This window comes from Molossus molossus, unplaced genomic scaffold (genome assembly GCF_014108415.1).
Source record: "Molossus molossus isolate mMolMol1 unplaced genomic scaffold, mMolMol1.p scaffold_m16_p_5, whole genome shotgun sequence".
Taxonomy (NCBI): domain Eukaryota; kingdom Metazoa; phylum Chordata; class Mammalia; order Chiroptera; family Molossidae; genus Molossus; species Molossus molossus.
This window is the reverse complement of record NW_023425388.1, coordinates 63,821,401-63,834,386: the sequence shown is the minus strand read 5'-3', so window position 1 is coordinate 63,834,386 and position 12,986 is coordinate 63,821,401. Positions and strand designations below refer to the sequence as shown.

General features: G+C 36.4%; 1 protein-coding gene across 6 annotated transcripts in view; it reads left to right on the top strand.

Annotated features, from left to right (window-relative positions):
• SLC49A4 (solute carrier family 49 member 4) overlaps positions 1–12,986 on the top strand; it is a 78,344-nt gene that overhangs the window by 50,861 nt on the left and 14,497 nt on the right. For 2 of the 6 annotated variants that reach the window (XR_004956819.1, XM_036243194.1), the window contains exons 6-7: positions 1,125–1,192; positions 4,518–4,645. Coding sequence is in view for 5 of the 6 variants with exons in the window: in XM_036243194.1 (XP_036099087.1) it covers positions 1,125–1,192; positions 4,518–4,645 (196 nt within the window). In the remaining variant the exon portion in view is untranslated. Of the gene's footprint in view, positions 1–1,124; positions 1,193–4,517; positions 4,646–7,077; positions 7,141–9,604; positions 9,783–12,214; positions 12,624–12,986 lie in introns of those variants that run through there. The other 4 variants (XM_036243198.1, XM_036243195.1, XM_036243197.1 and 1 more) reach the window with 4 other exon arrangements.

Here is a 12,986-nt window from a genome sequence, read left to right as displayed (position 1 = left end):
CACCCTATAGCCACAAAAAAGCCAGTAGCTGTTTCTGAGCAGGGAATGGAATGATTGGGATAATTATTCTGGCAGTAATGGGAAGAATAGATTGTGGAGACCATTCAAGATGCTATTACAGGAGTCCAGAGTCAGAAGTAAGATAATAAACAAGTGTGGTGAACGTGGGAAGGGGCAAGAGGAGACAGAATGCACCAATATTATTAGGGACATGGGGACTTTCCGTGGTGTCAACAACTAACATGTATTAACTTGTTTAATTCTCAAAAAAATCTGTATCATCCCCATTCCATTAATGAGAAAATAGAAACTTAGAGTATGAGCTGAGATAGAAGCCAAGTCATAATAAGAGTTAGAGATGTAGGCATGATGAAGAAGTAAAGGCAGCATTTGTAGTTGCTCTGAATAAGTTTGACCATGAAGGTAGGAAAGAGATAAGACATTAGGTAGATGTAGAAGCATCGTCAAGTAATAACAGTTCTAACCTTTATTGAGCACTTCCTGTGTGCCGACCATCGATCTAAGATCTGTACCTGAATTATCTCATTTAGTTTATTTTATAGGTGAGAAGATATAATTTGCTCAGTGTCACGAAGCTAATACATGGCAGGGCTGGAAATGTTTTCTCATGAGCAGACCAAGCTGTACATTTGAAAATCAGCTCAAATTATCTTGCTCTATCCAGTTTTCCCAGGTGCTCAATCCTCCAACCCACATTACCTGCCCCTACCCCCAATTTGTGTTGTGTTAATACACTTTTAGTTGTTGCTAGGTGTTTTAACACAATTATTTCCTAGTAGTTATCTGTATGTTGGCTATAGTTAAACTTTTTTACATCAGTGACCATTGTCTGTCCTTTTCCTGTTTCCTTAAGACTTCCTACTATAATTCTAGGCATGTAGAATGTTTTTGAAAAATAGTTGTTGTGACATTGAATATTTACTGAGATAAGTTTGTATTACTTAGTCACACATGAATCCTTTCATTTGATTTATTTTCTTAAATGGTATTTCCTAAATTTGTTGCCAAATAACTATTAACATATTATAGAGGATTTTTTTTTATACCTTCTAAATTGCGACATGATAGTCTTATATTAAATGTGTCTGCCTCTTTCTTAACAGGTAGATGCTGGCTGGATTGGATTTTGGTCCATAGTCGGAGGCTGTGTTGTTGGAATAGCTATGGCAAGGTAAAAATATTTTATGTTAATCATGTGAGTAGCCTGAAACAAACAAAAAACCCAAAGGGACAATCAGCTTCCCTAAATAAACATTAACATTCAAGGAAAAGTAAAATATTCAAAGGTTAGAGAAGGGCACTTGTTCAGACTACAAGAAAACCAACATGCAGTACGTAGAATTTACTACTGTAAGAAACCTCCTCAAGAGTTGGTCTGTCCTGAAATGTTTTTGGAGACCGGAGATGTATTCTCCATGTAATTGAGCTACCTCTCTCCACATTATTAGAGAACAGCATCTACAAATGGAACCCAAAGAAATGTGCTACAGTAATAAAGGCAAATTGATAGTTATCGAGAAAGAATTGAAAAGAATCATTTGTAAGAATATGTCTAGAACTTTCCATGAAAAGGCAGTATCCCGATTTGCAGATATTTATTTCTGTTTTTTGGGGGCAGGTGTTTCAATGGTTATTCCAACTGCCTATGATTTTTTTTTTTTTTTTCCTTTATTGATTTTAGAGAGAGGAAGGGAGAGGTAGAGAGAGATAAAAACATCCATGAGAGAGAACATCGATTGGCCACCTTCTACATGTTCCCTACTGGAGATTTGGCCCACAACTTGGGCATGTACCCTGACCAGGAATTGAACTGGTGACCTCTTGGTGCTTGGGTCGACGCTCAACCACTGAGCCACACCAACCGGGCAAAACTGCCTATGATCTTAACCCATTATGTCAATACATTTTTAGAATGAATCAGAGGAAGGAAAAATTTTTCATTTAGTCTAAAAAAGAGAGAAGAATAAAAATGCCAGTTATGTATGGGACTACCTATAAAACTACTCTTGGTCTTTCCAAAGAGATGATATTCATTCACATCCCACATAATGTTACCTTGTTTAATCAAAAACAAAGTTAAGCAATCAACTTTACCAGGAAAGGAAGACTCTATACATATTTGGGGAGATCAAGTAAGATAGGTAAATTACTTCAATATCTAAACACTTAAACATGATTGACACAGAATAATTTTATATCTAGATCTTAAAGTTTACATAGTGTTTCTGGGATAATGAAAGAATAAATTGACACTATTTTATAAATCACTTTATCTGAGGTTTTTATTAGTTAAGAAAATATAAGGATAAAACATAAAGGCTAAAGAAGAGGAATGGGAAGATAGCTATTTGTAGCAAATCACTGCACTGATACTGAAATGCATTGACCTATCTCGTTTGACAAAAATCATACCTAATTATTCTGATTAAATCTCCAAGCCAATTAGAGTGAGTCGTCATTTACCAAATTCTATTCTGAGCACTGAATAGGTCAGAGCGAATCATTATATATCAGAAATGACATCTCACGTTCTCCCTTCTCTTTATTTTCTTTCTATAAACCTTTAATTTGAACTGTATAGAAGTAGAACTAGAAGGAAAAATTAGAATGAGAACATTTTTGTTTTTAATTTGTTGAGATGGAAGTTCTAAAAAGAACTACCCTTACTCTGGGATCTGAAATCAATTGTAGGTATCTCCTAGGCCTTAAATAAAATTTTAAATTACATTTATAACACTATTTGGGGGATCCCTAGAATTCAATCTCCTTATAGGCATGAGTGCTTTGGATGATCTTTTTTGTAATTATGTTAGCAAAGGCCAATACTGAACAGTATACTTTGGTCCTAACAGTATGCTTTGATGGTATTAGCTCCTTTGAAAGGACTAGGTCTCCAAAAAGAACAGATCTCAGTGGTCAGTTTATTCTTGGGTGATCTGACCTGTGAAACTGTCTCACTGTTCAATCTCACTGAGTTCTGCTTATACCAAAAAACTGTTAGTCCCTCATGCCTGGTCATCTGCCTATCTGACAAGTAAGTTCAGACAGTATACCAGGAATGTACATCAGAAACGTGTGTGGTGAACATGGGATTAAAACAAAGTTTTTAGATTTTCTTAAGGCATATTTCTATCAAGCTGTGGAACCTTTTCCACAATTTTAAAAGTAAGAATTTTCTGTCTGTGAACTTTGATAGTTGAGAACAAACCTGTCACTAGGCGAAGATATAGCCAATTTTCCCACCAAAAGATGGCATCAGCTCTCATAGGAAGTCATTTTAGTCTAGATAACGCTTACAAACATGATTAATATCATGTCAAATAAGTGCAAAACAAAAGATAGTATTGAAAGTGTTGATAGGGGCAGTCACGTAATTACAATAGAAATTAAACTCATTTTTCAAACTTCAAAGAAAAGATATGGTAAATGGCGTATTTGGGATGGGATCTGTTTTTCGACAATGGGAACAATTCTGAAGGACGGAGTAAGTTGTGCGTAGGCAGCCAGAGGATTGTGCCTATACAATCAATAGTTACTCAGCAGATGAGGAGAAGCAGTTGATAAATGGGAAAGGTTTTGGTTGTAACTAAAGCATCTCTACCAGATACCTTTTAGTTTCATGATAATTCAGGAAAAAGCGGGGATTTTAAGAACTTAAAATGCTATGAAACAGTAGTCACAGGTTTGAAGAAGAGTATTCACTATTCCAGAGCTATGTTCTTGCCCTCACAAAGCTTATGGTCTGATAGGTAAGACAGAAAACAAACAAATCCAAAAACAAGAGAAATCCCAATAGAGATAAATGCTATGACAAAAGTAAAGAGATGGGATGGGGAAGGTTTCTTCAGTGAGTGTGGAGAACCTTGTTGAACTGAGACTTGAATAGCCTGAGGAAGAAGCAGGAGTAAGTCATGTGAAGAATGGGGGTACCAGCACCCCAGACACACAGGACAAGTCATTGCTTTGGGAAACAACCTCACAATGTATGAGAAATAGAAACAGTTCTGTCCAACTGAAGCATAGTAAGGCAAAGGGAGACTGGAGGCAGAGACCAGATCATATACGACCCCAGAGACTCTAGTGTAAGCTTTTGTATTTGTTCTCTGAGTCTGAATTTTGGGAAACCCATCTCTGTAAGTTTATGTCAACAAGTTAGCCTGTTTTCTAAAACTATAACAATATGTACTCATTATGGAATGTTTAGCAATTATAGAAAAATATGAAGAAAGTAAAAGTAGCTTTTAAAAACTCAGAATTCATCCTATAAGTTACAGATTCTGAACAGAGCTCACCTTTTGTGTGTTTTCTAAGAGAAAAAACTATCACAAACTAGCATTTATCACACACACACAAATGTATTGGTTAAATTTTTTTTTTAACCTTTAAAAGAATATATGGAAATTTCTTTAAGAAATTGTTAAATGAACATGTATCATTGATTTAAACAGTATTTTAAAAATTCAGCTGGAATTAATAGAACATTGTTGTTTCTTTAGGTTTGCAGATTTTATCAGAGGTATGCTGAAACTAATTCTTCTCCTCCTGTTTTCTGGGGCTACACTATCATCCACGTGGTTCACGCTGACTTGTTTGAACAGCATCACACATCTGCCTTTAACCACAGGTGAACACAGACTTTTGAACTTTGAATAAGTATTTTTAGTTCATAGAAGTATGTATTCTTTGACATTAGGATTTTTTCTTGCTTTCTGTAAGTAATTGTTAAATATGCAAAAAGGTCTCCCTTGTCTAATCATCAAACCATCATTCCATCTAAGAAAAGCTCAAGAAGTAACTAAAAATATTTTCACTGGTATTTTACATATAAAAAAGAAGTATAATCTTTAACCTAAGCTTATATGGCATGGAAAAACTTATGTGCTTTTAACATTCACATCAGAGCATAATACTAAGATTTTTATCTTCTTTATAGACATTACATCATTGTACAACAGTAAGGAAAATGAACAAAGGCAAAAAGCTATGATGTTTACAGTACACACCGTAAAATTCTTTGAACCAGCAACTGTTAATTTATTTTATATTTATTATTATATTACATCATATTATGTATTATTACATCACCAATACAAAACAAAACTTACTATTGGAAGTATATTAGAGGCAGCTTACTTAATACATCCATTTGGCCTGAAACATTAATAGCTGTTATATTTTTATTGTTGTTATTAGTATCACTGGGGGTCTGTATTAGTTTTTTATATACAGCTGTAATAAGTTACCTCAAAGGCAGTGGCTTTAAAACAACACAAAGTTATCTTATATTTCTGTCCACTAGAAGTCCAGCTCAGGTCTCACTAGGCAAAAATAAAACTGTGGGCAGAGTCAGGAAAAATCGTTTCCTTGCCTTTTTGATCTTCCAGACAAGAGGCTGCCCACATTCCTTGGTGTGTGGCTCCTTTCCTCCATCTTTAAAGCCAATAACAGCCTGTTAGGTCCTTTTCACACTGCATCATCTGCGCCTCTCTTCCAAGGCCACATCTTCTTCTGAACTCTCATCTCCTGCCTCCCTCTTCCACTTTTAAGGATCCTTGTGATTACATTGAGCCCATCAAGAAAATCTAAGGTAGTCTTCCAATTTTATTTTATTTTTCTTTATTGATTTTAGAGAGAGAGAAAGGGAGAGGGAGAGAGAGATAGAAACATCGATGAGAAAGAACATCGATTGGCTGCCTCCTGCATACCCACCACTAGGAATTTGACCCACAACTTGGGCATGTGTCCTGACCAGAAATCGAACCGGGGACTTCTTGGTACATGGGTCCACACTCAGCCACTGAGCCACACTAGCCAGGTAGTCTCCCAATTTTAAAGTCAGTTGATTAGTGACCTTAATTCCATCGGTAGCCTTAATCATTTCAGTCATGCAAGGTAACGTATTTACGGGTTCCAGGGATTAAGACATAAATGTACTGGGGGTGGGAGTCAGGGGACATTATTGTGCCTACCACAGGATCTTTGTAAAATTATTATGACAGATTATTTTATAAAGCAAGAGGGCTCTTTTATTGCTTCTTCTTTTTTTTTACTTTAACAAAAGCTTAAGATGCATATATTAGTCTCCCTTTGTCCATGGGGGATATGTTCCAAGACCCCAGTGAATGCCTGAAAGTCTGGAGAGTACCAAACCCTGAATATATACTATGTTTTTTCATATACCTAAATACCTTTCCACTTAAAGAAAGTTCTTCATGGCTTCTATTTGGCATATTCGAATTGCCAGCATCACTACTCTTATGCTTTGGGGCCATTATTAAGTAAAATAAGGGTTACTTGCACAAGCACTGAAACACCATGACAGTTGATCTGATAACAGATGCAACTCAGTGAGTACAGGTAAATAGCGTGTGCATCGTGGGCGTGCGGACAAATGGATGATCCACAGCCCAGGCTGGACAGAGTGGAGCGGTGTGTGACAGTGAGGGATTTCATCACCCTGCTCAGAAATGTGTGCAATTTAAAACGTACAAATTATTTATGTCTGGAATGTTTAATATTTTCAGACTGAGGTTGACCTCGGGTAACTGAAACCGCAGAAAGCAAAACCACAGATAAGGGGGGACTATGTTTTTTACTCCATTTGCAAGTAATATTTAGCCACCCGTTGGATTATGTGTTTAATATTAGGATTATTTGTTGTAAAGTTAGATTGTAAGATTCTCTGTTATAACAAGCACTTGTGTGGGTAGGAGTAAACAGTCTGAAAGTGGCTCTGTAGCCACCTATTAGCCAGTAGCAGGTATGTTCCATGGGATTCTGTGAGAGGTTCCTTTCACTATGCATTTATGTATTTGGGAGTTCCTACCACTTTCACAGTTATAATAGGGCAATGGGATAAGGTTGTCCTATAACCCAGATTATCAAACTGTGCCAAGTCAGCCGCCCTGAGTGCATTGCAAACTCACAAAGGCAACACGGGTTATTTTAAATTTCCAAAGGAAACTCCACATCTGCCAGACACTATGCAAACCTCTGGTTCCAGGGAGTTTCTGCTTTCAGCATTAGATCCTGCTATGTTCTTTTTGATGAAGTTAGATTTTCTGCAGTTGGTGTGATAAAAAGCAAACACTGCACAAAAATCATTGTGGAACAGGAAATGAGAGTGGTGGTGTCAATCCGATTCCAAGATTTGAGAAGTTGTACAGCGCCCATCAGATGCACACATCCCAGTAGTAAGTAATTGTGGTTACTTAAGAATGAAATAAGCCCTGGCTGGTTTGGCTCAGCGGTTAGAGCATCGGCCTACAGTCCCGAGAGACCCAGGTTTGGTTCCCGCTAAGGGCATGTACCTCAGTTGCAGTTTGTCCCCGGCTCTGGTTCTGTTGGGCGGGCGGCAGCCACTCGATGTGTCCCTTCACGCCGATGTTTCTCTCTCTCTCTCCCTTCCACTCTATCTGAACAAAAATAGAAAAATGTCCTCCGGTGAGGAGAGAGAGAGAGAGAAATATATTTCTTCTAATATATGTGTATTATTTTTTAAATAGCTACTAAATTGTTAGGACATATATATATTTTAAAAATTGTTTGCATCTAACTGTGTAATTAACAGAATTGGCTTTGGAGCACCATGAAAAAGTTACTGAGACATGAAGGGTGCTGACAAGGAAGATTGGAGCCTCTGCTCTGTACCATTCTGCTGGGCATCCTCCATAATGTTTATTGCTTTGCCTGGAAAGCCCAGTGTCCAGAGTAATACTTTTTGGATACTGAATACTTTTTATATAATGGCATTCCTACTTGAGCGTCTTGAGCAATTTGGGAAACTATTCTGGGCCAGAATTTTATTTTATTTTATTTTATTCTGGTATAATTTTATTATTTAGCAGTTGTACAACATTCTGGTGGAACAGTTTTAGTTTACAACTTTTCTTATTCATGGCATTACACTCAGATTTTTTTGTGATACTGTATGTCAAGTATGCATCTGTTAGGTTTCACAAGAACATAGTCATGAGTACCCAGTAAGCAGATTTCTTTCCCTTGAATTAAGTGTAGAATATTCATTATAAGATAGTACATTCATTAAATTTTATGTATTTTCTAATTAACATAAATTCACAGTTTTGTCTCTGGATGGAGGCACTAGGAATTTAATTTTTTACCTCCTTTGTTTTTTCTTTTCATCTGGGATTTGTATAATGAATATGCTTACTTTTATAATCAGAAAAAAGTATATATTTGAAAACAGTACATGTTTTAAATCTTAAAAGAAAATTGATGTAATTGACCCTGATCAGAACTGTTTTCCCAATCTGTCCTTGAAAATAATTATGTTGGACAGAAACGGAAGCAGAATTCTAAATTAAATCAAAACCATAATTGAAAGGTTGAGTTTGATGTGGCCGTCTTAATAACTACTGAATGTATGAATTCTTTTGTTTTCAATTGCAAGTCAGTTTTGAATGTCACTGAGATACTCCTGAAAGATACACTTTTAATATTTTTATATTTATATTTTATAAATATACTGGGTTAAGGACTAGATTTGTTCACATCCCTTCTCTTGATTATAGTATATTTTTTTTCCTTGTTCCTGATACCACTGATCAGTTACTTGAGTATATGTTTTGTCTCCTCTGCCACTCTGAAAATCTGGAGCATGGATTTATGCCTTATAAATTATGACCTCAACTGCCACCACAGTACCTACCACAAGCCCTAAGGAATGAATGAATGAATGCAATGTACATTATCTCCTCTTTGAATCTCAGTAGATAGACTTATTATTGCAAGTCATAGCCAGCAGTCATGGCCACTCTGTTATTCAGCAGTAGCTGTAGGAAGGCAAAGGGGCACGTTTTAATGGAACAGGGAGTATTTGAATAAATCTATCACAGATACTCTTACTGCCTTGGTAATAATCTGACCTAATTGCTCTTAAGTAAAAGAGGTTTCATGAAAGGAAATTTACTATAAAATCTAATTATAGACAAAGTTAGCCCTTTAAGCTATTTAAAATCAGTAATAGCAATATGTTTCTTTCTTCTTCTTTTTTTTTTTTTTACCATAGTCATTCTTTTTTTAATCAGGAAAAGATCTAGTCTTATTCCCCATTTCTAGCAAACTTTAGTGTTTCTGTTACTGCTTTTTATATATCAGAAGAATCAACATGAAAAGTACTTGAAAATATATGCATTAATTTTAACGGTTGACATAATAAATTAAAAGCTAGTTAATTGTGTTCAACCCATGTGTTGTAAGTGCTACTACTACTAAAACCTTCTATTGCAATCTCTTTGTGATCCACTGATCTTGATACTGTTGTGCCACACAGAAGAAAACTGGATCATTTCATTTTGGTTAAAGGCATACTGTTTTGCTATATGTACTTGCTTACATACATCTTATTGGAGGCTATCAGCAGTATGCTTTTATTTCCTTAGGGAAACTTAATATTTAAAATTGCATTATATCTTTATGGATTGAATATGTACAGTAAGCCAAATAAATAAACTCATGACTAAATAATGCGAGTTGCAAAGTCGTGACGTTTATGCCATGTAGAAAATTATGAAAGTACAGTATTCACCTTATCTGAAAGTTTGATGTCTCGCCCTGTTAGCCACAGCTCACACAGTCATTTTTCACAGAACAGATGAATACTTTGAAAATGACATTTTGAAAAACGTTAGCACTTTGGTGTTGAGTTTGCTGAAACGATATGATTTGGATGTTGAACAGAAGTTGCCTTGGGAGAGATTCTTCATCTAATTCAAGTTAGTAAAATGCCCTGATGGTGATGTCAGAAACAGATAGTAGGTGGGGAATGGGGGGTAATTAACTAGACAACCGCCCCTTGAGAGTGACAGCTGTTACAAGCTGACTTCAAGTGATACTTGAAGAAAGAAAACAAATTTGGTTGTCTTGAAAGGCATGAGACATAAATAGGGTAGAGAGTAATCCTCTTAATATATTTTGCATTTATTAAGATAGTTATGTCCCATTTTAATTAGCATGCAAAGAAGTTAAAAACACAACATTTGCCAAAAAATGGGTGGTAAATAAGAAATTGAGGCCCTGGCCTGTGTGGCTCAGTTGGTTGGGGTCATCATACTGTGCGCTGAAGGGTTGCCAGTTTGATTTCCAGTCAGGGCATGTGCCCAGATTGTAGGTTTGATCCCCAGTTGGTGTACGTATGGGAAGCAACCAATCAATATTTCTCGGTCACATTGATGTTTTTCTCTCTCTCTCTGCTCCCTCCCCTCTCCTTCTCCCTCTCCCTCCCTCTCTCTCTAAAATCAATGAAAACATATTAAAAAACAACTGTTTTTAAAAAAGAAAATTCAGAGAAGAACGGTGAACGTGATTAAAGAAATTCATATAATTAAGAAAACTAAGAATGTTAAGCCTTAGGGAAAGAAGGCTAGAAGTGACTCAATTATTGTTTTCAGTTTCTATAAACTGAAAGTGACTATTTCTCATGTTCATGACTGTCTGACAAGAATGAAAAAAATAGAACATAGATTAAAAGAAGAAAATGGATTTGTGAAAAATATTTTTTTAAAACGTTTTTATTGATTTTTTAGGAGAGAGAGAGAGAGAGAGAGAGAGAGAAACATCGATGTGAGAGAGAGACATTGATCAGCTAGCTGCCTCCTGCACTCCCCCCACTGGGGATAGAGCCTGAAACCCGGGCATGTGCCCTGACCAGGAATCGATTCGGAACCTCTTAGTATGTGGAACGACACTCAATCCACTGAGCCACACCAGCCAGGTGGATTTGTGAAAAATCTTAAATGTAGGAGTCATGAAATGCTCAAAGGGCCTGTTGAGAAAGACCATGTACTGTTTGCATACCCAGGAGATTTTTAAAAAAGTCTTCAAGCAGAATTTGTATTTCTTTAAGGTAGAGAGCTTGACCAGGTGATCAGTTACTATTTCATGATTTAATAGTACATTGTCTTCTTCAGAACTATAAGTAATTTTTTGAGAGCTTGAAAGTTACTGGTTAAACCTGTACCTACGATATCTCATTTCACAACCAGTCTATACTCTGGGCCTATATTTTGTTACAGAGGATTATTAGTTGCACCTCATTCCTGCGAGATCATTACTTTGCCTTCTTGCCCTTGGAGACTCTAAACATAATGGTCAACCTTTATAGGACTACATTGTGTCATCAAAGAGGCTAAACAAGGCATACCACAAATTAATAACTCAAAGAAAGAAAATCACTAAACCACTAAAGAATATTGCAGCAAAATTCGCCCATCCTCTTTGGAACCACAGTTTCATGCACGGCATATTTTAATTAGTGGTAGATCGCAAAGGCCACAGCCGTCATTTTTAGGAAGAAAATGTGAAACTGAAAAAGAGACACAGCTTAGTGATATAGGAATGTATATTGGTGTGTATGTACAAACATACATATATATTCTGTCTATTCTACATGCTCAAAATGTATGAAGAAAAACTATGTAGTTAGCAATGTGGGTGTTTACTCTCTGTCTTTATAGGTGTGTCTTTATTTCCAAAAGGATTTGCAATATCAGGTTCAGGTTGTAGAAATATCTTTTTTTTTTTTTTAACCTCACCCGAGGACATTTTTGCATTTTTTGTTCAGACAGAGCGGGAGGGAGAGAGAGGAAGAGAGAGAGAGAGAAACATCGATGTGAAGGGACACATCGAGTGGCTGCCACCCGCACGACCAACCAGGGCCGGGGACAAACTGCAACCGAGGTACGTGCCCTTAGCGGGAACCGAACCCGGGTCTCTCTGGACCGCAGGCTGACGCTCTAACCACTGAGCCAAACCAGCCAGGGCTAGAAATATCTTTAATAGAGGTCTAATCTAATACATCCCAGTTAACTTCCCTAAGTTTATCATAAAATAAAAATTCAGTAAGTATGCACAAGAATAAAAATTTATCCAATACAATGTATTAATGTTATAAACCTACTCTTTAAGGAAATGTATTGATTCCAATCCTTAAAATAATTTATAATATTTATTCTTATTTTATAATCCTTATTTTCTTATTCATAATGCTTCTTAATAAAACTGTAAACAAATTCTCTATTCTTATCTACCTAGAGGCACAAGATTTTTGTTTTTTATATCCTAGTTAAACTCTCCTACCTACACCTCTTTCATTTTGTTATTGATCTACTTAAACGAACCTTGGTCATCATCTGATATAACTTACTTCATAAATGTATCTCTTCCATTACAGTCCAGATAGACCTTCATCTGACTGCAATTTGAATACCTCCCCGAAGAGAAAACACATTACTGGTTCTGTTGTTAGTCAGCTCTGGGTCCTGGGAAATTCTTCCTCCTTTGGAGATAACTGACGTGGAACAACACAGCTTCCATAGAGCAAGCTATCTCCTTCCCTCTTCCACTGATGGCCCTCAAACAACTGAAGATGTTTATCATGTTTGGCCTTAGCCTTTTAATCTAAACATCCCCAGTTCTTACACCCGTTTCTCATCGAACCTAATTTCCACACCACTGACCAGCATAGTCATTCTCTTTTAAACCTTCCATCGCTTCTCAAAATGTATTCCTAGATTTTGGCACACTTTTCCTGTTGCACTCAGCACCTAATATTGGGAGGCTCTTGTGTCTCATGATTAAACATAGCTTTTTCTAAGAGAATGAAGTATAATGGTCTAAACACTTGTGTATGTACATAAATGGCTGCTGTAGTAGGCATCTACCATATCCTTTGGATCTGGAGTGATTTGAGGCAAAGTATGTCCTATTTATTGTTCTAGCATAGCAGCTTACATATAATAGGCTCCTGATAAATGGTTTTGAAGAAAGGCTTGAGCTAAAGTTTTCCCTGTTATATGCCTAAGCAATAATTTTTGGGCCCATTTTGCATTTATCATGATTAAAGTTCATCTCTTTCTTTGTAACCTTTTGGTGCTCTATTTTTTATTCTGTCATCTGTCTTATGTGCAGACACTTCCAGCTTTGTGCTGAATACAGATTTGGGA